General features: G+C 41.0%; 2 protein-coding genes across 2 annotated transcripts in view; one reads left to right on the top strand and one right to left on the bottom strand.

Moving 5' to 3' along the window:
* LOC136456781 (protein NETWORKED 2A-like) overlaps positions 1 to 21,419 on the bottom strand; it is a 258,690-nt gene that overhangs the window by 31,356 nt on the left and 205,915 nt on the right. The gene's annotated exons all lie outside the window — the stretch shown is intronic.
* Positions 5,327 to 19,102, top strand: LOC136456774 (V-type proton ATPase subunit a1-like). The gene is made up of 18 exons (XM_066456748.1): positions 5,327 to 5,659; positions 6,801 to 6,845; positions 7,887 to 8,009; positions 8,136 to 8,243; positions 8,554 to 8,667; positions 8,746 to 8,919; positions 9,138 to 9,275; positions 9,425 to 9,532; positions 9,665 to 9,772; positions 9,872 to 10,020; positions 10,432 to 10,585; positions 15,969 to 16,129; positions 17,071 to 17,277; positions 17,363 to 17,546; positions 17,637 to 17,720; positions 17,933 to 18,126; positions 18,225 to 18,284; positions 18,442 to 19,102. The coding sequence occupies exons 1-18, from the start codon at positions 5,519 to 5,521 to the stop codon at positions 18,644 to 18,646; spliced, it is 2,457 nt and encodes an 818-aa protein (XP_066312845.1). The 5' UTR covers positions 5,327 to 5,518; the 3' UTR covers positions 18,647 to 19,102.

A 21,419-nucleotide genomic window follows, 5' to 3' on the forward strand; every position in this document is an offset into this window, starting at 1 on the left:
ATGCTATATCTTGAAGAAAGGCACTAGATTGGGCAAGTTTGACAAGAAATATGATGAAGGATTCCTACTTGGTTATTCCACTACAAGCAAAGCATATAGAGTTTAGAATTTGGATAGTGGTACTCTTGATGGGAGCTTGTTAGTTTGGTTAGTGTGGCTATATCTTTAGTGTAGCTAGTTGTGAGAGCTTGCTAGTTTGATTAGTGTGGCTTTTTAGTTAGCCTTTAAAAGCACACTAACTTAGCATAGTGACATACCTATTGTGTGGATAAAAACTATATCAACTAGAATTATGGTAGGTGGCTTGTATTTTTAGTAGGCTAGCGCAACACTTGTTTCACCTCATAATTGTCTAACCGGTTTACTAAGTGTTGTTGTAGAAATTTTTATTAGGCTATTCACCCCTCCCTCTAGCCATTAGGACCTTTCACTAGGCCATGACCCATTGACTAGAGAGGTTACAGCTGACCCCGAGTGGTACGGCGCCAGCCCCGGGGTACTAACTACATGCATTTCCTTAACTTTTTTAGCAATTAGGTTCCTACTAACTCAGTACTAACTTCACCATCACTTGAACACATGCAGGAAAGTAGCCAACTCGCTAGAAATAAGTTCAGATGGCCCTAATGCTGTGAGCAACTGGTCATAATTTTGGGACGCACCCTACATGACAGGGGCCAGTTGCTATTGGCGGGGGGCATCGACCTGACAAGTCACCCAGTAATGAAAACCCTCGCACTCCTTCATCCTTGTCGAATGAGCCGGTCGTGCCACCTAGTTGTCATCAGCCCTCGAAGAGAGTCCATAGGGAATATCCAGTTAACAGTCCTTGCAGCAAGAAGAGTAGCCAAACTCCACCCGTAGAAGAGTGCCTTGAAGACCTGGGCCAATTTATCAAAGAGGCTAGGTCCCAAAAGGCCTGTCGTAACACCGATGCTCAGGAGTTAGCCCAAGTCCATGACATTCTGATGCAAGATGGTATCAGTGAGGCTGATGTAGTATTCGTGCAAGCCCTAAACCTTTGTAGAGACATGCTTCGTCGTCAGGGTTTTCTATTAAAATGAAATCTAAAGAGGGATGACTGAATTGGATCAATGTGACGTGGGCCTTTGTGTGCTCCAACAAGTCCTAGTGATCAGCACATTTCTTGTTTTTCTACTATTTGTGGATATCCACCATGTGCATGTTGAGTTTAATCTGTTTGTTGTTTCGTTATGTTCATTTTTTTTGTATTACCAAAGACCATTGCGAAGAACTAAGTGCATGTCGTTGTCTCATGTTTTGAATAAAAAATTTGTGTAGTGCTGTGAGTGTTGTAAGACATTATGCATGTATCACTTTTCTCTTGTACATTCCAACCTGTTTGCAAGGTGCTACCTAGTTGAGGTATCTTGATATGTTCAGTTATTAGCAAATGTTTTGTTTCTAATATCTACATTACAATCTGACTGATTTCTACCCATTTGTAGGTAGCAACATGAGCAGCACTGACGAGTCGTCGTACAACGACACTTCTAGTGATGGACCGAACACTATGACCTTGGCGAAGGCAGCAGTCGTCCTTCTGAAAGGTATTCTGTCACAGCAAAGGCCTGAGGTAAATCCTCCTTGTCCTATTCCTAAGCTATCTGGAGCCCAATGGATGCAGCTTACCCTTGCCGACCAAACCAGATGTTTAGATAATTTGCGCATGACGCGTGATGCCTTCATGCATTTGCATGAAACCTTGTTGCTGTTTGGCCTGCCATCAACAGATAAGTGCACCTCGGTAGAAGCTCTAGGCATGTACATCTAGACATGTGCCCACCAATCGGCTAGTAGAGAGTGCAAAGATAGGTTTGAAAGGTCTTTAGATACAGTCAGCAGAAAGATTACAGTAGTTGCAGAGGTTATGTATAGGTGGGCAAATAGTGTCCTAAGGCCAGCAGATAGGAACAACGCATGCGTAAGCCACAAACTTGCTGCATATGCACCATGGTTTGATGGATGCATAGATGCTATAGATGGCACACACATAAAGGTTGAGGTTAACCGTAAAGCAAAGGCTGGTTGAGGTTAACCGTAAAGCAAAGGCTGATTTCTTTAATAGGAAAGGTAAAACAACAATTAATGTTTGTGCCATAGTGGATATAGATGGCCGTTTCACATACGTGGGGGCCGGGAAGGCAGGGGCATGCCATGACATGGAGGTGTTGAAAGACTATCAGGACGATGCTTTGTTCCCACATCCTTAGTAGGTTCATGATGCCTTGATGTTCACATCCCCCAGCAGCATACTTCTGTTCAATTTGCTATGACAGCTGATGGATTTCTCGCTGTTTTCATCGCTTGTAGGCCGGTATACCTAGCGGACATGGATTTCAGGGAGATGCCAGGTTACATGACCCCCTACAGGAACACAAGGTATCACATCAATGATTTTAGGGGCATAGATTTGCAGCAGTTGTAGAGGGAGGAGAAATTCAACTACATTCATGTGAAGCTGCAAAATGTAATTGAAAAGAGGTTTGGGGTGTTGAAAGGACGGTGGCAGATTCTGGACAGGGTGCCGTACTGCAGTAGGATGAAGCAGGCTATGATAATCATTTCATGCTTTGATTTAGATAATTATTTGTGGATGCGTAAGTACGGCGCAGATCCACCCTCGTATGAGCTGTCGGAGTGGATTGAGCTAAATCGGGGAACCCCAATATCTGGAGTTAGAGAGTTAATATCTATGGTTGTGTGGAGTGGTGTCTGATTTAGGAAAGTTGAGGTAATGTAACTGGTCCTCTATTGCTGTGCAGTAACTTACCTGCTTTTGTTCTAATAATATGGCATCTTTCTCTAAGGTGTCCATTTCTATGTCAGGGCTTGTGTATTGCATGGATTACTTGGAGAAGAATATTGACTGGCTTGAAGAAAAATTGAAGCCTTTTATTGAAGGTGAGTAAAAGAATATCTCCCTAAAGGCGATTATTTGTATGTGGTTTGGGTCAAGGCTGTTGTTTTAGAAACCAGTAGCTTTAGGTATAATTCCATGGCAGTCTTTGTCTCGTGGATGTGTAAGGTTTTGTGGGACTTTGTTCGTTTCAAAAAATGTTGTTTGGGACTATCATATTGTGTTCATTGGTGTATAGAGAATTTTAGTGTCAGAATTACAAGTGCCAAGTTCTATAGTGTTTGGTGATGTGACGAAATACTCTGGTTCATTTGTCTATGGACAATGGACTAGTTGCTACACTGTTTCTGTGATTCACCATGGGAAGCAGTGGAGCAGCTAATTCGGCTAAGACAAGGTAGGCATCTGCCCCTCAGGTTCTTGATGCTGGGCCTATGGCATTATAATTTAAGCGACAAAAGATGACTTGCTAAAAATTTATCCTTCCTTGTAATAGGAGCAGCAGCCACCTGCTACCTCAGGTGCTGCAACACCAGCTGTTTTTCCTGATTGGTCCAGTTCTATAGTCATGTCGGCGTTATGATCTTAGGATTTCTTCAAGGATTCTGTTCCTCAGATGTATGATTTCATCATATATGCTGTCTTCAAGGATTCTGTTCAATGCTTGAGTTAGGTGTGGCTAACATATTCTCCTATTCATCAGATAGACTAGCAAAATTTCCGGTTGTAGGGCATTATAGCTAACTTCTGTTTCTTTAGTTTCCAAGCAGGTAAACTGCATTCAACCATCAGCATCTATGATCGTATGATATCCTCTGGCATTTCGTAGTCTATGCAGACATTTAATTTGATGATAAGGTAGATAAGTTTATAGAAACCCCTGGAAAATGGGACCCCTAATTTGGAATTGCATTCTTTTTCTTGAATATGTTGTTTGTAGCACCATGTCATCACTCATCAGCTTCAATCTTCAATTCAGTGTTTATGGCAAAGGAGGAAAGCTAGACAAGGCTGTTGAAATGTTTGCTGCTGCATAGAAGCTAGGCTTGCCGATTGATGAAAAGATGTACACAAACATGCTTAGCTTATATGGAAAAGCCGGTCAGGTTCTTGTGCCCTGGAAACAAAGTAAGTAAAGATCTTCTGATTCATTATTTTTGCCCACTGCTTTAGTTTTTCTTCTGTCCAGTTCTAAGACTATGAAATTTTCATATTTTCAGGTAGGCATCAGGGGGCGTCTTTAATGTCCAAAAGAATGAAGGAAGATGGGATCATGCCTGGAAAGATTTGCTTTCATTCAATGTTACTTTTGAAATTGCTTTCAGAAATCAAGGACTGCTGTAGTTCCCCCTTGATCATCTAAAGCAAACATGGCTAATCTGGACCAAACTTGCAATGTGCAGATCAGCTTCAATTCCATGATCAATGCCTATGCCACTTCAGGACTGTATAGCGAGGCGAAAAGCATATTCCAGGAGATGCAGGACTGTTGTCACGCTGCCGACTCGTTCTTCTATCTCGCGCTGATCAGAGCATACACGGAGGTTAAACTGTACACTGAGGCAGAAGAAGCCATCCAGATGATGCTGAACATTGGACCTGACGGGCATGTAGCCTCATTACATGACTAACTGTTCCGGCGCTTGAGTTGCAAACTGTAAACTATTGGTTGAAATTCTTGGTTCAAACTGTAAATCAGCATGATCTAGAAATGCATGGTAGTTTGAATTTGAAAGTTTGAAATCAGCATGAGCTACAATTGGTTGGCGCCAATTTTTGAACTTCTGCAAACCAGCTGCTGGCTGGAGGCTAGAATTGGCTGGCTGGTCCAGCCCCAACACCAGCCAGCCAATTCATCCCTGCCGAACAGGCTGGAGATCGCCTCTAAGTTTGTTGTAGCTTCTTTCGCTTCTCTGGTTTTTTTGTGTTCTTGGTCCTCCTCTTCTTTAGTAAGCTCGACGCTTACCATTGACGGATAACTTGTAATGTTTCTCTACTTTCTCTTAACGAAATACATGCACCTAGGTACGGTCGCGAAAAAAATAAAAAGGTCTGGGCACGATTCGATTCGAAATTCACAAAGGAAATCTCCAAATGGGCTGTACCAAATCGATGCCTCTGATACGGCCCGTATATTCCGCCCACAAGGCCACACAGCCCAGCCGCTCGCGCATGATCCGACGCCTCGCGCGCGCCAGATTGTTTCCTTTCCTTGTTGTTCCTCTTTGCGTTCTATTCACGTCCGTCGTCGGTCGTCTGGCCATGACGAGGAGGCAAAGGCAGGCCCAGTCCGAGAAACGCGGGACCGACAGGGTCACTTGCGTAAAAAACACCAAACTCGGGGGCCCGAGCGCCCAACCGAAACCTTGACCGGTCCTCGCCCACCAGGAGGGGTGGCCCACGGGCCAGAGACTGCGCGCCTCCCTTCCGAGCCGCTTCCTCCCTCCGTCACTGATGGGTCATGGCAGTTGCGCGCTCGGCAGAACAGAGTGGAAAATAGAATTAGGCCTGCCCCCTCAGATCTGAGGCGCCACCCCGACCACCGGCCACCGCACCGCGTCGTCGCCCTCCTCGCGCTAGCGACGCCTTCTGGAAGCTTCGGGAGGCCGTGCTCCTCTCCGGCGGACCGCGGGCGGGATGGGGGTGTTCGACCGGCTGCCCCCGATGGACCACATGCGGTCCGAGAAGATGTGCTTCGTGCAGCTCATCATGCCCGCCGAGAGCTCGCGCCTCGCCGTCACCTACCTCGGCGAGCTCGGCCTACTCCAGTTCAAGGACGTGAGTGCCCCCTCCCTCTCTGTCGCCGCTCCCTGCTACCTCACCGCCTCTGGCTTTCTCGCCCGGATCTACCTAAATCCTGCCTCTAGAGTCGTGATCTCTCTCCCGGCCCCGCTCGCGCGCGTCACGCTCTGCACTCTGTTGGATCTAGCTCTAGGACGTGGTCGGATTGGAGAGCTAGTGTTTGATCTCCGGTGTCATTCGATCCCCGTTTGGCGCGCGTTTCACGTTTGAGCTGGCTTGGGCGGCCACGCTGATCGGCTGGCGTGGGAGGTTGTGTTAGATCAGAGGAACAAACCCAGGAGTCTCATTGAGGCCTCAGGTCACGCGAATGGCTCACGTGAATGGGTTAATGTAGCCATGTAGGAGAGCCGGAATTGGATCACTGTGCTTTAGCTTCGCTTGATTATTCACAGTACCTATCTGTGTTGAACAGTCTGTGCAAACAAATTATTATAGAGTTAAGGTAAACTCTTTTTTACTTATACCGTTACACATAGTCTTCTGCTTTTAAGCAAATGTAGCAAGTCAGACTGATAAATTGGTTCAATGAAATGAGTAACGACGTTTTGTGATTTTGAGATTAGGTGTTTAAACCCTGGCATGTCATTGTCCTTTTACTCTCTTAGTTTTATATGCTTTTTATATACCAACTCATTATCATTATGTTTGATTTTATTCTGAGGCATCACATGTTATTGTCAGTTTGTTGTAACGTTGTTTGATGGTAAATTGGTAAGGATGGTTGGTTTCAAAACCTATTGTTTTCCTTGTTATTTTTTCTTCACTTGATGTTTGATAGGTAAATTGGTAAGGATGGTTGGTTTCAAAACCTATTGTTTTCCTTGTTATTTTTTCTTCACTTCATGTTTGATTATGGGGGGAGAGGGGTCGCATGGGGAAGCTATATTTGTTTTGAGCTAGTGACCATATATGAAGAAAGAGGCACTATTTTGTTTTTTTACCTTGTTCTCTTGTGATGTCATCGTCCAACTCCAACACTTCATTGCTGTATATGCTGTCATCATTGTTTTTTTAGGGGGGAGGGGGGGATCACATACGTTCATTTTAAGGATACGTTTCTCTTTGTGTTGACTGTTATAGTATGAATTTTGCTGATCTCTTTTCTTATCTTGTGCAGTTGAATGAGGATAAGAGTCCTTTCCAGCGTATATTTGTCAACCAGGTATTCCATTTTTCCCTATTCTTCAATTCATTTTTGTGCTGATCATCTTAGTTTGCATGCACCTTTTTTTATTACACAAATGCCTTATCTTAGACATGGATTTGGAAACCATGTTTTATTTGGTTTTATTCGTCACTTATTTATTCTATTTGTTAAACAAGATCTTTACTTGGGTGTTACAGTTATGTAATACCCAGATAGTACTCCTTGTGTTGGACTAATCCAATGTGCAGTGAGATGACTAGTTTTTAAAATTTTGATAAGATATATCACTTCAAGGAAATTGCACAGCGATAAACATTTTAGGGATTTTTCTTTTCATTTGCTGGAATTTAAATGGAACACAAGAAAGTTTAAACAAAAAAAAAGATTACTAATAGCTTTGTTCTTGGTAGTTTTTCTTCTTCTGAAAAATAGGCAACATCATCTAAGTTTGTCACCCCCCCCCACCCCCACCCCCCCCAAAAAAATGTTGAAATACATAAATTATATAGTTCAGTTCTCCAGTACAAGCGTGACGGTTTGGGTGTTTCACTTTCACACTATGAATAATGAATGTTTCTGTTCTCTCATAAAAATAATTACAGAGAACACACAGAATCAAACCGAGTCAATCTATCAAATGGTTAAGATTAATACTCTGAACTTTCTTTGTTTCCCAAAGTTGTTGGAAGCAGCTGGGAAACAAGAATTTTGGTAAATAAATATGCAGTGTATTTTTTTGGGGGAAAAAGGGTAAATATATTCATTCCATTATGGTATTTGATATCATGTGTACGGTATTGCCAATCAAGTTACCAGTTGAAATATGCTCATAGCACTGAATACAGTATGGCAGATGATAGATCCTTTCTTTTTTGTAAAAAATAGCATAATACAGAAACAATAAGATGATAAAGCGGCCGGTACTAAAACTTATTGTGTTTGGGTTGTTGCTTTCTTTATTTTATGTTCATGGTACACCAACTCCGATATTTAAAAATCACTGGTCTCACTAACTTTTTTTATTATGTTGACAAACATACCTCAATTCCCTTGCAGGTAAAGCGATGTGCAGAAATGTCACGCAAACTAAGATTTTTCAGTGATCAGATCAACAGAGCAGGTGTAAGATCTTCTGTTCGACCTGCACTTGAACCAGATATTGATCTGGATGAGCTAGAGGTGCATTACTCATCTTTCCTGTAATAGAAAGTTTTCTATGCTTTTTCTTTCGAAGGTTGCTGTTTTAAGTGAAAACAAATAGCTTGCTTGAGTGAGAATAAAGACTTGCTTTTGTTGGTTCTCCAGGCAAGATTGGGTGAACATGAGCATGAACTGCTTGAGATGAATACAAATAGTGACAAGCTACAACAGACATACAATGAGCTTCTTGAATTCAAGCTAGTCTTGTCAAAGGTTGTATCTCATTCTTGTGACTTGATTGAAATTACGATCCATGTGTTTTCTTATGTATGTTCAATGAAAGATAAATATCTCTTTTGACTTCAATGATACACCTAGTGAATTTTCTTGTGGAAAATAAAACATGCCAGAAATTATACTGTAGGTAATGTTAGGTGATTTTTGTTACATTATGACCTGCAACATTGCTTGGCAAGCACAATCGCCTTCTGTAGTTAGTCATTTCCAGTAAAATATCAAATTTGGTTTAAATAGTATTTTGCTCTTCTTTCCATTCCATGTTTTCTCAAACAACATCTTGCAGGCAGGTGGCATCCTTGCTTCTTCTCACAACCATGCAGCTTCAGCTGAGTGTGAGCTAGATGAAAATATATATGACAATGGAGTAGACGAGGGAAATGCCTATTTGCTCGAACAGGTCTTATTTTAGCCCTGATCCATAATGTTAACACTATTCCATTGCCTGGTCCACCATTATAAACAGAAGTGTTCCCAGGGAGTGCATCAAGGAGCACATGGAAATTCTGGAGTGAGATTTGTTAGTGGAATAATATTAAAGTCGAAGGCACTTGCTTTTGAGCGGATGCTTTTTCGAGCTACAAGAGGAAACATGTTATTCAATCAGGCACCTGCAGGGGAACCTGTAACTGATCCCATATCTGGTGAAGAGGTCTGATCATCATGGTTTGCCCTTGCTAATTCCTGTGTATATTGAGTTAAAGATTTTGCTAAATTTGCTTCAGAATATTTACTGATCGCATTATTTGGACTCTGTTTTCAGTTTTTATTTACTTCAGCTAAAATAAATGCAATACTCTAGTTCAGAAAACCAACTGAGTTCATTTGGTACCTTTAAAGATTCTGAATACTATGTTAACATTTTGACAGGTAGAGAAAACTGTTTTTGTAGTTTTCTTTTCTGGGGAACAAGCAAAAGCAAAGATACTTAAGATTTGTGATTCATTTGGAACAAGTTGCTACCCTGTTCCTGAGGAAATGGGCAAGCAGAGACAAATTTTCAATGAGGTATTAATTTCCCTGTTTGGCACACTATTTTGTTAGTTCATTTGCTTACTTTGAAATGCAACATGTGATTTGATTCTATATATTGCTATATCACTAGAGTGTTCTTGAGGCTTTGATGATAGTAACTTACAATTTATGACTTCTGCCAGGTATCGGCTCGTCTCTCTGACCTGGAAGTTACTTTGGATGCTGGAATCCAGCACAGGAACAAAGCTCTTGAGTCAATAGGATCACAATTGTGGAGGTGGACAATCATGGTAATAAAGTAAATACCAATTTATCATTTTCTATTTCTGCAACTTTTTCACACCTAAAATAATATGGTGTGTGGACTTTTTTCTTGCTAGTACTGGCATTTATGAACCATAAGTTTTTTGTATTCCTTTTAGGTTAAAAAAGAGAAAGCTGTATACGACACACTCAACATGTTGAACTTTGACGTGACAAAGAAGTGCCTTGTTGGAGAAGGATGGTGTCCTATATTTGCTAAATCTCAGGTAAAAACAATACGTTTAATTTGAACCATTATGATCATTCATTTTTTTACAGAACAGAAGTTTCAGAAGATGTTTCTTACTTTCCAACTTGCATTTCAGATCGAGGATTGTTTGCAGCGTGCCACACTTCACAGCAATTCACAAGTTGGAACAATATTTCATGAGATGGACACTATTCAATCACCGCCTACATATTTCCGAACTGATAAGTTTACCAATGCTTTCCAGGAAATTGTTGATGCATATGGGTATGTGCATAGTTTCAAAACTCTGCATGATGGATGGTTTTATTCTGTTATATACCTCGGCCTTTTTAGTAGTTGCTTAGTGCTTATAATTATCACTGAATGCTATCAAATAAATTAGCTGGAGTAATGCTAGCTACTTTGTTCAGGGAATTTTTTTTCCTGTGTTGTTGTAACATTTAAGTCATTGAGGCTGTTGTGTGTTCCGTGTTCTTGAATCCTTTGTGGTTATTTGGATCATGGGATCCCTTGAACCATTGGATGTGTGTTTGATGTGATTACCTTTGCCTGGGAATGTTCCTTATATTCAATCTTTTTTTAGCATTTTCTTATGAAAGAAATGCTTTGTCCTATAGGTTTATCGTGAACCTTGCATAGTGAGTTGATTGTGATCATGATTTTGTTTTGTTGCAGCGTTGCTCGATATCAAGAAGCTAATCCTGCTGTATATTCTGTTGTGACGTTCCCATTTCTTTTTGCTGTTATGTTTGGAGATTGGGGTCATGGAATATGTCTATTACTAGGAGCTTTGGTTCTTATACTTCGCGAGAAGAGACTTTCCTCTCAGGTAAATGGTGCTGAACTTGATTCTTTTCTTTCTTTCTTTAGCATAGCCATTAGAAACAAATCATGTATTGTGTTATACTGTATTAAATATCACGAAGGAATTTTAGCACCTAAAGAATATTCTTAAACAATCCACTCCTTAACATTTTTTGAACGTATTATACTTCATTCTGATAGAGTTAGAGGCAAAAGAGAAACCTGTTATGTCACGGGACCTGTTCAGAAATATGGCAGATAACCCATTTAGTAATTAACCGTGATATATTTGCATACAAGTTTGGAAAATCACTCTTGTAATGCAAATGGAATCCAGTGAAACACATCTGCATGCAGGAAACCCACTGAAGAGTTTTTCTGGGTCCTTTGGCTCCAGTGATGCTTGTCTGTTTCAGCCCTGTTCGAATCCCTCTTGGATTATCGAAATCCGATAAAAAGAATCTAAGTAACAGCCGAGGGATAATGCAGGGTAAAAAAAAAAAAAATCCAACGTAAGAATCCGTGGAAAGCTAGATAATACTGGATTCTTCTCACTACCATCGATGGAACACATGCATTGCATGCCTGTTTTTTTTGTAGTTGGTGCCAATTCACAGCCATATCGGGTAAAAAAATGTGTATTATAGAGAAAATAATACTTCAAATAAGTATTATCTCAATATAAAATCTAGGATCCAAATAAGTAGAGATTCTTTATATCTAGAATCTGGATTCTAAAATCTATATTTAGAATCCAGATTTTGAATCAATAGTGGGGAATGGTGAAACAATTCGCTTTTGGGCAGACCGCTGGTTGAGTGGCAGGACAGTTGCTGAAATTGCTCCCAACCTGATCAAGTTGATCCCAAAGAGGGTTGTCGCGAATCGGAGGCCCTGGAAAACAGTTGGGTGGCCGACATCAATGGGGCCTTGACAGTGCAGGTCCTCACTGAGTATTTGCTGTTATGGGATCAAGTTGATGGCCTTATTCCCAACAAGATCTCCAGGATAGGCACTGTTTGAAGCTTACCCAGTCAGGTTCTTATAGAAGCAAATCATCCTATGTTGCTTTCTTCATGGGTTCAATTAAATTATCTCCTTGGAAGAAAATTTGGAAGAGGCGGGCTCCTCTTTGCTGCAAGTTTTTCATTTGCTTGGCCTTCAAGAACCGCTGTTGGACTGCCGATTGCTTAGCTAAAGGGGTCTGCCGCACCAGGATGCCTGCCCCTTCTGTGACTAGGAAGAGGAGACAATCCAGTCCAGGACCTGTTAACTCCTGTTTTTTCACTCGGTAGGTGTGGTTCTTGATTTTGCAGCATCTGAACTTATCTGCTGTGGCTCCCACTACCACAGATGTCCTCTTCTCAAACTGGTTGAGAAAAGCTGTTAGGGGAGTAGTCCCAAAGGAGATGCGGAAAGGATTAAATTATCTCATCATTCTCGTATCCTGGGAATCCTGGAAGCCCCGAATTCTTGTGTGTTTGATTGTTTGGAGGAGCCTTGCCTAGTATCCATACACTCCTGCAAATCATAGGAGATGAGTGCAGTTTGTGGTGCATCGCTAGAGCATCAAAGCTTAGTGAATTGCTTACACGAGGTCTTTGGTCCAGTTTGCCTAATTTCTAGGGTAGTTTTGTTGTTCAGGTACTGGTCTTGTATAGAACCACCCCCAACCTTTCCTTCTCAGTTAGGGTGGGTGGGTGTGGTGTTGTTTTGTTCGGCGAGCCGGGTTTCTTTCTAAATCCAGCTCGTCTTGTATTCTTCTACCTTAATGAAATGTCACGCAGATCTCTTGAGTAGTTCTACAACAACAACAACAACAACAAAGCCTTTAAGTCCCAAACAAGTTGGGGTAGGCTAGAGTTGAAACCCAACAGAAGCAATCAAGGTTCAGGCACGTAAATAGCTATCTTCCAAGCACTCCTATCTAAGGCTAAGTCTTTGGGTATATTCCATCCTTTCAAGTCTCCTTTTATTGCCTCTACCCAAGTCAACTTCGGTCTTCCTCTGCCTCTCTTCACGTTACTATCCTGATTTAGGATTCCACTACGCACCGGTGCATCTGGAGGTCTCCGTTGCACATGTCCAAACCATCTCAATCGGTGTTGGACAAGCTTTTCTTCAATTGGCGCTACCCCTAATCTCTCACGTATATCATCGTTCCGAACTCGATCCCTTCTTGTATGACCGCAAATCCAACGCAACATACGCATTTCCGCGACACTTAGCTGTTGAACATGTCGTCTTCTCGTAGGTAACATTCTGCACCATACAACATAGCAGGTCTAATCGCCGTCCTATAAAACTTGCCTTTTAGCTTCTGTGGTACCTTTTTGTCACATAGGACACCAGACGCTTGCCGCCACTTCATCCACCCTGCTTTAATTCTATGGCTAACATCTTCATCAATATCCCCGTCCCTCTGTAGCATTGATCCTAAATATCGAAAGGTATCCTTCCTAGGCACTATTTGACCTTCCAAACTAACATTTTTCTCCTCCCGAGTAGTAGTGCCGAAGTCATATCTCATATACTCAGTTTTAGTTCTACTAAGTCTAAAACCTTTGGACTCCAAAGTCTCCCGCCATAACTCCAGTTTCTGATTCACTCCTGTCCGGCTTTCATCAACTAGCACTACATCGTCCGCGAAAAGCATACACCAAGGGATGTCCCCTTGTATGTCCCTTGTGACCTCATCCATCACTAAAGCAAACAAATAAGGGCTCAAAGTTAACCTTTGATGTAGTCCTATCCTAATTGGGAAGTCATCCGTGTCTCCATCACTTGTTCGAACTCTAGTCACAACATTGCTGTACATGTCCTTAATGAGCCCGACGTACTTCGTTGGGACTTTATGTTTGTCCAAAGCCCACCACATAACATTCCTTGGTATTTTATCATAAGCCTTCTCCAAGTCAATAAAAACCATGTGTAGGTCCTTCTTCTTCTCCCTATACCGCTCCATAACTTGTCTTATTAAGAAAATGGCTTCCATGGTTGACCTTCCGGGCATGAAACCAAATTGGTTCATAAAGACCCGCGTTATTGCTCTCAAGCGCTGCTCGATAACTCTCTCCCATAGCTTCATAGTATGGCTCATCAACTTAATTCCCCGGTAATTTGTACAACTTTGAATATCTCCTTTATTCTTGTAGATCGGTACCAATATACTTCTCCACTCATCAGGCATCTTGTTCGATCGAAAAATATGGTTGAACAGCTTGGTTAACCATACTACAGCTATGTCCCCGAGGCATCTCCACACCTCGATTGGGATACCATCCGGTCCCATCGCCTTACCTCCTTTCATCCTTTTCAACGCCTCTCTGACCTCAGATTTTTGGATTCTCCGCACAAAGCGCCTATTGGTGTCATCAAAAGAGTCATCCAACTGAAAGGTTGTGTCCATATTCTCACCATTGAACAATTTGTCAAAATACTTTTGCCATCGATGTCGGATCTCATCCTCCTTTACCAAGAGATGCTCCCTTTCATCCTTAATGCACTTAACTTGGTTGAAGTCCCGTGTCTTTCTCTCACGAACCCTAGCCATCCTATAAATGTCCTTCTCTCCTTCCTTCGTACTTAAATGTTGGTAAAGATCCTCGTACGCTCTACCCTTTGCCACACTTACAGCTCGCTTTGCAGTCTTCTTTGCCACCTTATACTTCTCTATGTTGTCCACACTCCTGTCATGGTACAAGCGTCTATAGCATTCTTTCTTCTCCTTAATAGCCCTTTGGACTTCCTCGTTCCACCACCAAGTATCTTTAGCCTCGTGTCCCCTTCTTTTGGTTACTCCACACACCTCTGAGGCTACCTTCCGAATGTTGGTTGCCATCTTGTCCCACATATTGTTTATGTCGTCTTCTTCCTTCCAAGAGCCCTCTTTGATAGCTCTTTCCCTAAATACCTCTGACGTCTCCCCTTTCAGTTTCCACCACTTTGTTCTTTCAATCTTAGCTTGTTTATCCCTACGGACACGCACCTGAAAACAAAAATCTATCACCAAAAGCTTATGTTGAGAAACAACACACTCCCCTGGTATCACCTTGCAATCCAAGCATGCTCGTTTGTCCTTTCTTCTTGCGAGGACAAAGTCAATCTGGCTACAGTGTTGTCCGCTACTGAAGGTCACTAGATGAGATTCTCTCTTTCTAAAGAAAGTGTTGGCTATCATCAGGTCAAAAGCTACCGCGAAGTCCAGAACTTCCTCCCCCTCCTGATTCCTACTACCATACCCAAAACCTCCATGAACTGCCTCGAAACCTGCGCTTGTAGTACCTACATGCCCATTAAGATCTCCTCCTATAAAAAGCTTCTCACTACTAGGTATAGCTCTAACCAGGCCATCTAAGTCTTCCCAAAACTGTCTCTTAGCACTCTCGTCGAGGCCTACTTGGGGGGCATACGCACTAATTACGTTCAAGACCATATTACCCATGACAAGCTTGACTAAGATAATCCTATCTCCTTGCCTTCTCACTCCCACCACACCATTCTTGAGGCTCTTATCAATCAAAACTCCTACTCCATTTCTATTCGCGACTGTCCCTGTGTATCAGCTTGAAACCTGTATTGTCCACCTCCTTCGCCTTCTGACCCTTCCATTTAGTCTCTTGAACGCATAATATATTTACACGCCTCCTAGTCGCGGTATCAACTAATTCTCTTAACTTACCTGTAAGTGACCCTACATTCCAACTACCTAAACGGATCCTAGTTGGTTCGACTAGCTTCCTTACCCTTCGCACCCGTCGACTCTGATGCAAAGACCCTTGCTCATTTTTCACTACACCCGGGCGCCGATGTAGCGCGCCACTAAGGAAGCGACGACCCGATCCTTGGTTACTTGACACCATGCCCAGATCACGACACGGCGCGTCACGGGGGTGACGACCCGGCCTTTGCCCATTTAACACCATACCCGGGTTCCGATATGGCGCGTCGCTAAGAGGGTTACGCCCCAACGATTTTCTTTCGGGTTTCATCTCCATTTAAGTGGCTAAGTTTTTACATTGGCTCGCCACGCCTAACACAACCCTCCTCCTTTACCAGGGCTTGGGACCTGCTATGCTGGGACACCAAAGGCGCCTAGAAGAAAAAAAATCTATAGGGGATTCAAACGGGACATAAATCTTGGCACGGTTCTGTGAAGGGCTCTGTTGCCCTTTTTATTTCTTCTTAATTCTTAATATAAAGATACACAGCTCTCCTGCATGTTTGAAAAAAAAAAGTGCTTTCAAAAGTTTTCCTTTATAAGTATGAAACTTTTTGGAAGCTATCTCTTGTTTTAGTGTAGCTTCAGGAGCTTTAATTTGAACATTGCATGTTGCCATTTATTTCACAGTGTCTGTGCAAGCACACTTAATCTCTTCAAGTAACCTTTGGTTTATAACTTATTTCAGAAGCTTGACAGCTTTATGGAGTTGGCATTCGGTGGACGATATGTTATTCTTCTGATGGCAATATTCTCAATATACTGTGGCCTTATATACAATGAGTTCTTCTCAGTTCCATTCCATATATTTGGCAAATCTGCGTATGAATGCCGGGACAAAAGCTGCAGGTGTGTTTGCTCTTCAATGTCTTTAAGTTTTAATGAGATAATTGTTCTCTGAATTTTGTAAAATGCTGGAGGAATCATAATATCAATTAAAATCCCACGTAAGCTCAATTATTTGTTAGTTATTCTGTTTTTCTGGTTGCCGGCGAAATCCCTGCTTTATTTGGTCACAGTATCTTAATTTGGTAATAATCACTATCACTATATCTTCAATTTGCTACATGAGAGAGCAAGTGCATTCCCCCCTTTTCACTTTTCAGGCTTACACTACTAAGGGCCTGTTTGGATACACATGGCTAGTTACTAGTTGGGGATAAAAAATAGCCCAAATTAGCTGTGGTTGGCTAGCTAGCTGGCTAAAAAATTAATCCACCTATTAGCCCTCATGTTTGGATGCACTAGAGCTACTTTTGTCTAATTTTTAGCTAGCTAGCAATTAGCCCTTGTACCCAAACAGGCCCTAAAGTTGCTATCACAGGGTGACAGGGTATACAGTCTATGCAATAAATATGTCAACTACAGAAAGTCTATACCTTAATCTTTTGCGCTACTATCAAAGAGATATGCATAAAATGTTAGGGACATGCGCCGTCGCTCATTGATCATACACAAGCCTTTTAAGTTTCGACTTAAAATTATGTGCACCTACTACTCAAATTGTGACGTGAATTTCTTAGTGCATTGTCTATAGTGAAGTATGTGGTCTAGAGAGCCATACTTTTTGTTTGGTTGTAGCCATTTTTTGTTGATGGTCTATAGACCTTCACCCGTTTGTTTGTTCCTTTTCTGAATGGCTGGTAGTTAATGTGATGTTGACCTCCTCTATTAACATATAGCAACAGTAGGTCAAGGAAGCAATTTTTGCATGTAACTCACTTTAATGTCAGATAGCCATTCACTGCATGTTTCTCCGCCAAGATTTAACACCTAACCTTTTGCTTCAGTGATGCACATACTATTGGTCTCATCAAAGTCCGTGACCCCTATCCTTTTGGGGTGGACCCAAGCTGGCGTGGAAGTCGGTCTGAGCTACCTTTTCTAAACTCATTAAAGATGAAGATGTCTATACTAATGGGTGTTGCCCAGATGAACCTGGGGATTGTATTAAGTTATTTTGACGCACGATTTCATGGAAATGCCCTTGACATAAGGTGTTGTATATTCCTTTGTATCTTCTCTTCTGATACAGCCAAATAAAGAGAAATGGCAGTGCTTTAACTGTGCACGTTTCTTCAGGTATCAATTCATACCACAGATGATTTTCCTGAATAGCCTTTTTGGTTACTTAGCACTCCTGATTCTTATCAAGTGGTGCACGGGCTCTCAAGCTGATCTTTATCATGTGATGATATATATGTTCCTTGATCCTGCTGGAGATCTTGGAGAAAATCAACTGTTTTGGGGCCAAAAGGAACTTCAGGTTCAATTAAGTGCATCCTTCTGAAAAAAGAAAAGTAATACTCTGTATTTCCAACATCCTTGGTGTGTCAACTTATCTCTTTTCTTTCAGATATTGTTGTTACTTCTGGCTTTGGTCGCTGTTCCATGGATGCTCTTCCCAAAACCTTTTATCTTGAAGAAACTTCATAAGGAGGTATTGTGATTTGGAAATTGTTCTTGGAAAATATATCAAGGCAATTTTCTGTACTAAGTTCTCTTTAACCACGACCCTTTTACTTAGCGCAGCCTCAAAATTTCTCAACAAATCTATGTAAATGATCAATGTTTATGAGAAAGAAATTAAAATTCCTTTTTATTTTTAAGTAGGCAAGGAGAAAATAACTAATTTTGTATACCCGGATGCAGAGATTTCAAGGTCACACCTATCGCTTCCTAGGGACATCTGAAATGGATCCAGATTCTGAACCTGATTCCGCCCGAGCACGTCATGATGATTTCAATTTCAGCGAAGTTTTTGTGCATCAAATGATACATTCCATTGAGTTTGTACTTGGTGCAGTTTCAAATACTGCATCTTATCTTCGACTTTGGGCTCTGAGGTTTGCCTCTTGTGAATTTTGATGTCTTGTTGGTTGCTGCCAGTTTTAACTTTCCCCGTTTCAACTCCTCACTTCTGTGTATTGATTGTTGGTTTCAGCTTGGCGCATTCAGAGCTGTCAACAGTTCTCTATGAGAAGCTGCTGTTACTTTCCTGGGGGTAAGCACTTGCTGCTACTCTGACAAACTCCGCATCCAGTTTTCAATATATTGTCTGCTGCTTTTATAAGAAACCTTCTGATACTTTTCCTTTGTACTTGCTTGATGAGCCAAAATTTCATGATCACATACTAAGATTGCTACTCTGTTATTCATAGGTATGACAGTCTTATCGTGAAGTTGGCAGGGCTTATAGTTTTTGCTTTTGCTACTGCTTTCATATTGCTCATGATGGAAACACTGAGTGCCTTCCTGCATGCACTGCGTCTGCACTGGGTTGAGTTCATGAACAAGTTCTATCACGGGGATGGTTACAAGTTCAAGCCATTTTCATTTGCTCTGCTGGCAGATGACGAAGACTGATGCATGTGTAGTTCAGCACGTAAAGAGATTGGTTCATTTCTTACAAAGAAATTTTTGGAGCACAGGTGTCAAATTTCGTGGGCAAGATGGGCTTTCCCTGATACACAGCATTTTGTCAGACCGCTAGACTTCTTCCTAGCTCATGAGTGCAGTCGACGTTGAGATTGCCAGCCTTTTGGAAGGAGATTTTGTAAGTTTACAGCAATATTGTAGAGGGCAGGTTCATCGTACAGTTACTCAACGGAGATGCAGATTATAGTTGCTAACAAAAAAGATAGAAATGTAGATTTGCCCGCGCACTCTTAGCTTTGAATTTTATCAACATGACTGGCCCTTACCACGTATGAATGGAAAAGATGTATTTGGCCATTCATATGCCGAGGCTGGAAGAAAGGCATGCAAGATATTTTACTGTTTTTTTTTGACAATTCAAATAAATAGTTGTCCTTGTGCTTATTCTTTTTAATGCTGCTCTTTTGTCTGATGTGACTAATGTTCATGTACTGACAGACCTTTTGTGTGGTCCGTGTGATAGGTTAAGTTTACTATTGGCCTTTGTTGAAAAAAAAAGGTTTACTATTGACCTAACCGATAAATTGACTGTTCCCTTTTCAGTCGCAAGTTGCATTCTGTAAATCACCTCGAAATATTGATGTCCTACACATTGTATAGTTTCTAACTTTTTATGCAAATCCCCATCAAGGTAACAATATCGGTGGCCAACTCATTGTAACCGTACTAGTTCGTCAGGAAAGTTCACACAATTAACTGTATGTTTGGAATTTAAAGTCACGGGGAAACGTTTTTTTTTTCCTTATTTCCCATGATGATGAGTGGCAGATCTCTTTTGCCGTGACGGGAACGGTACTCATGCAAATATTAGTGATGTTTGGATGTAAACGCTAGCCCCCACCAGGACTTGATGCTGATCAGCTGATGCCCACCAATTTTAGTTAGTTGCTCTAGATTTGTTATCGGAACCTATGTTTATCCGATCGATCGAAGGAGGAATATATGATACTCCTCCGTTCTAAATTGTAAAAATTTCCATTCTAAATTGTAAGTCGGTCTGGTTTTTCTACACAACATTCAACTTACAATTTCAAAACGTAGGAGTTTTTTTTTCTTCTCCGTAACTTGTGACTTACAATTTGGAGTTTTTTTTTTGTTCGCCGTGACTTGTGACTCTGAGGAAGCTTGGCCTAACAAAATGCTAAAAAAAAAAGCTTGGCCTAACAATGGATGCTGCTGGTGCGGTGTTTTTTTTCAGAGAAAGAAAAAAAAGCACGGTAGTTTTGATGACTCGGGAAATTAAAAAAAACTGAACGTTTGAACCAAATTAGGCACTTCACATGAAGTTTTCACTTTCAACCGGATCTCAACATCTGAAAAAGAGAAGTGATACTCTCATCATTTCAAAAGGCTCCCTTTGGTAGAGCTCCGACTCCGATACCTGCGGAGGAGCTCTACTAAACGGTTTAGTAGGAGAAACCGTTTGAAACAGTTTTCGGTGAAAAGGGAAGAAGCCCTTGAAGACGAGCCCTACCAAGCAAAGCCTAAGTCATTTTAGTTTTATTCTTTTGAGCAAGGGAAGTCGGTCAATTTCCTGAAGTTGAGAGGAGTGGAAGATGTAAGGTGTTGTGTTTTGTTCAGCTGGAGTTTGTTTCGGTGTTTCTGAGACATTTTGTGAGCTCGAATGTTGGGTGTTAATACCCTGATGTTGTAATCGGTGGTCCTTCATATAATGCAATAGCTGGGGTTATGTCCTGAAACTCTATTTTTTTAGTTTTATCCTAAATTAAGTTTATCTAACTTTGATTAAATATATAGAAAAATATACTCACATTTATAATACCAAATTAGTTTCATTCAATCCACCATACAATGTCTTAGAGTGCACTTTGATGTATATTTTTATAAACTTAGTTTAAAATAGATAAATTTGACTAAGAACAAAACAAAAGTGACTAATAATTTGGAACAGAGAGAGTCCAATGAGTGTGGCATGTAATAATGTTATTTTTTTTGTTAAAACAAATATGTTGGAATTTATTATATATATAAAATATGATTTAAAAATTAATGATACCTTAACACCTAATGGAAAGGACAGACCGACAAAGGATCAAACTTAAGTAGCTTATAGAGAATGCTAAGTAACTACCTTTAGCATCAAATTCAACAAGGAAGAGCAATCTCCGGAGACTCTCCATATCCTTCCAAATTGCTAGCAATATGGGTTTCATGAAAAAAAACACCCTTCAACAGTTTCTTTATTTGGTTATCCAAATATAGCCATTTTTTTATTATGGATTTCTCGCTAGCCAAAGATAAAAAAACGAGAATGACTCTCTAGAGTGCACGTAAGATATAAAAAAATTATTAGAAAACGAAAAAAATATAGAAAGCGATTTGTTATGAAAATAGCTCTCCAAATAATGACTTAGCGAGTGAACTTTAGAAGGACTCGTCTTGTCTTATAATTCGTACTTTTCAGCTTATTTTTTCAGTCGGAACAGTGTTTTTCTCTCACAACAAATCAGCCAAAACAGTGTTTCGGCTTATTTTTTCAGCGAAACGAACGGGGCCTTAGAGATGCTCTAACGGATGCACGCACTCTTAAGAGGGAAAGCATGGGAGGAAGTTTGACCAACGGGCAACAATTGATATAGAGGTGTAAACATACCAGATATATATACATATTTTTTCTTGGGCTTAGAATTCAGATGCAAAACAGTATATCAACATCATATATATCTACGAACTGATCATA

The sequence above is a fragment of the Miscanthus floridulus genome, chromosome 6 (assembly GCF_019320115.1).
Source record: "Miscanthus floridulus cultivar M001 chromosome 6, ASM1932011v1, whole genome shotgun sequence".
In the NCBI taxonomy this organism is placed as follows: Eukaryota; Viridiplantae; Streptophyta; class Magnoliopsida; order Poales; family Poaceae; genus Miscanthus; species Miscanthus floridulus.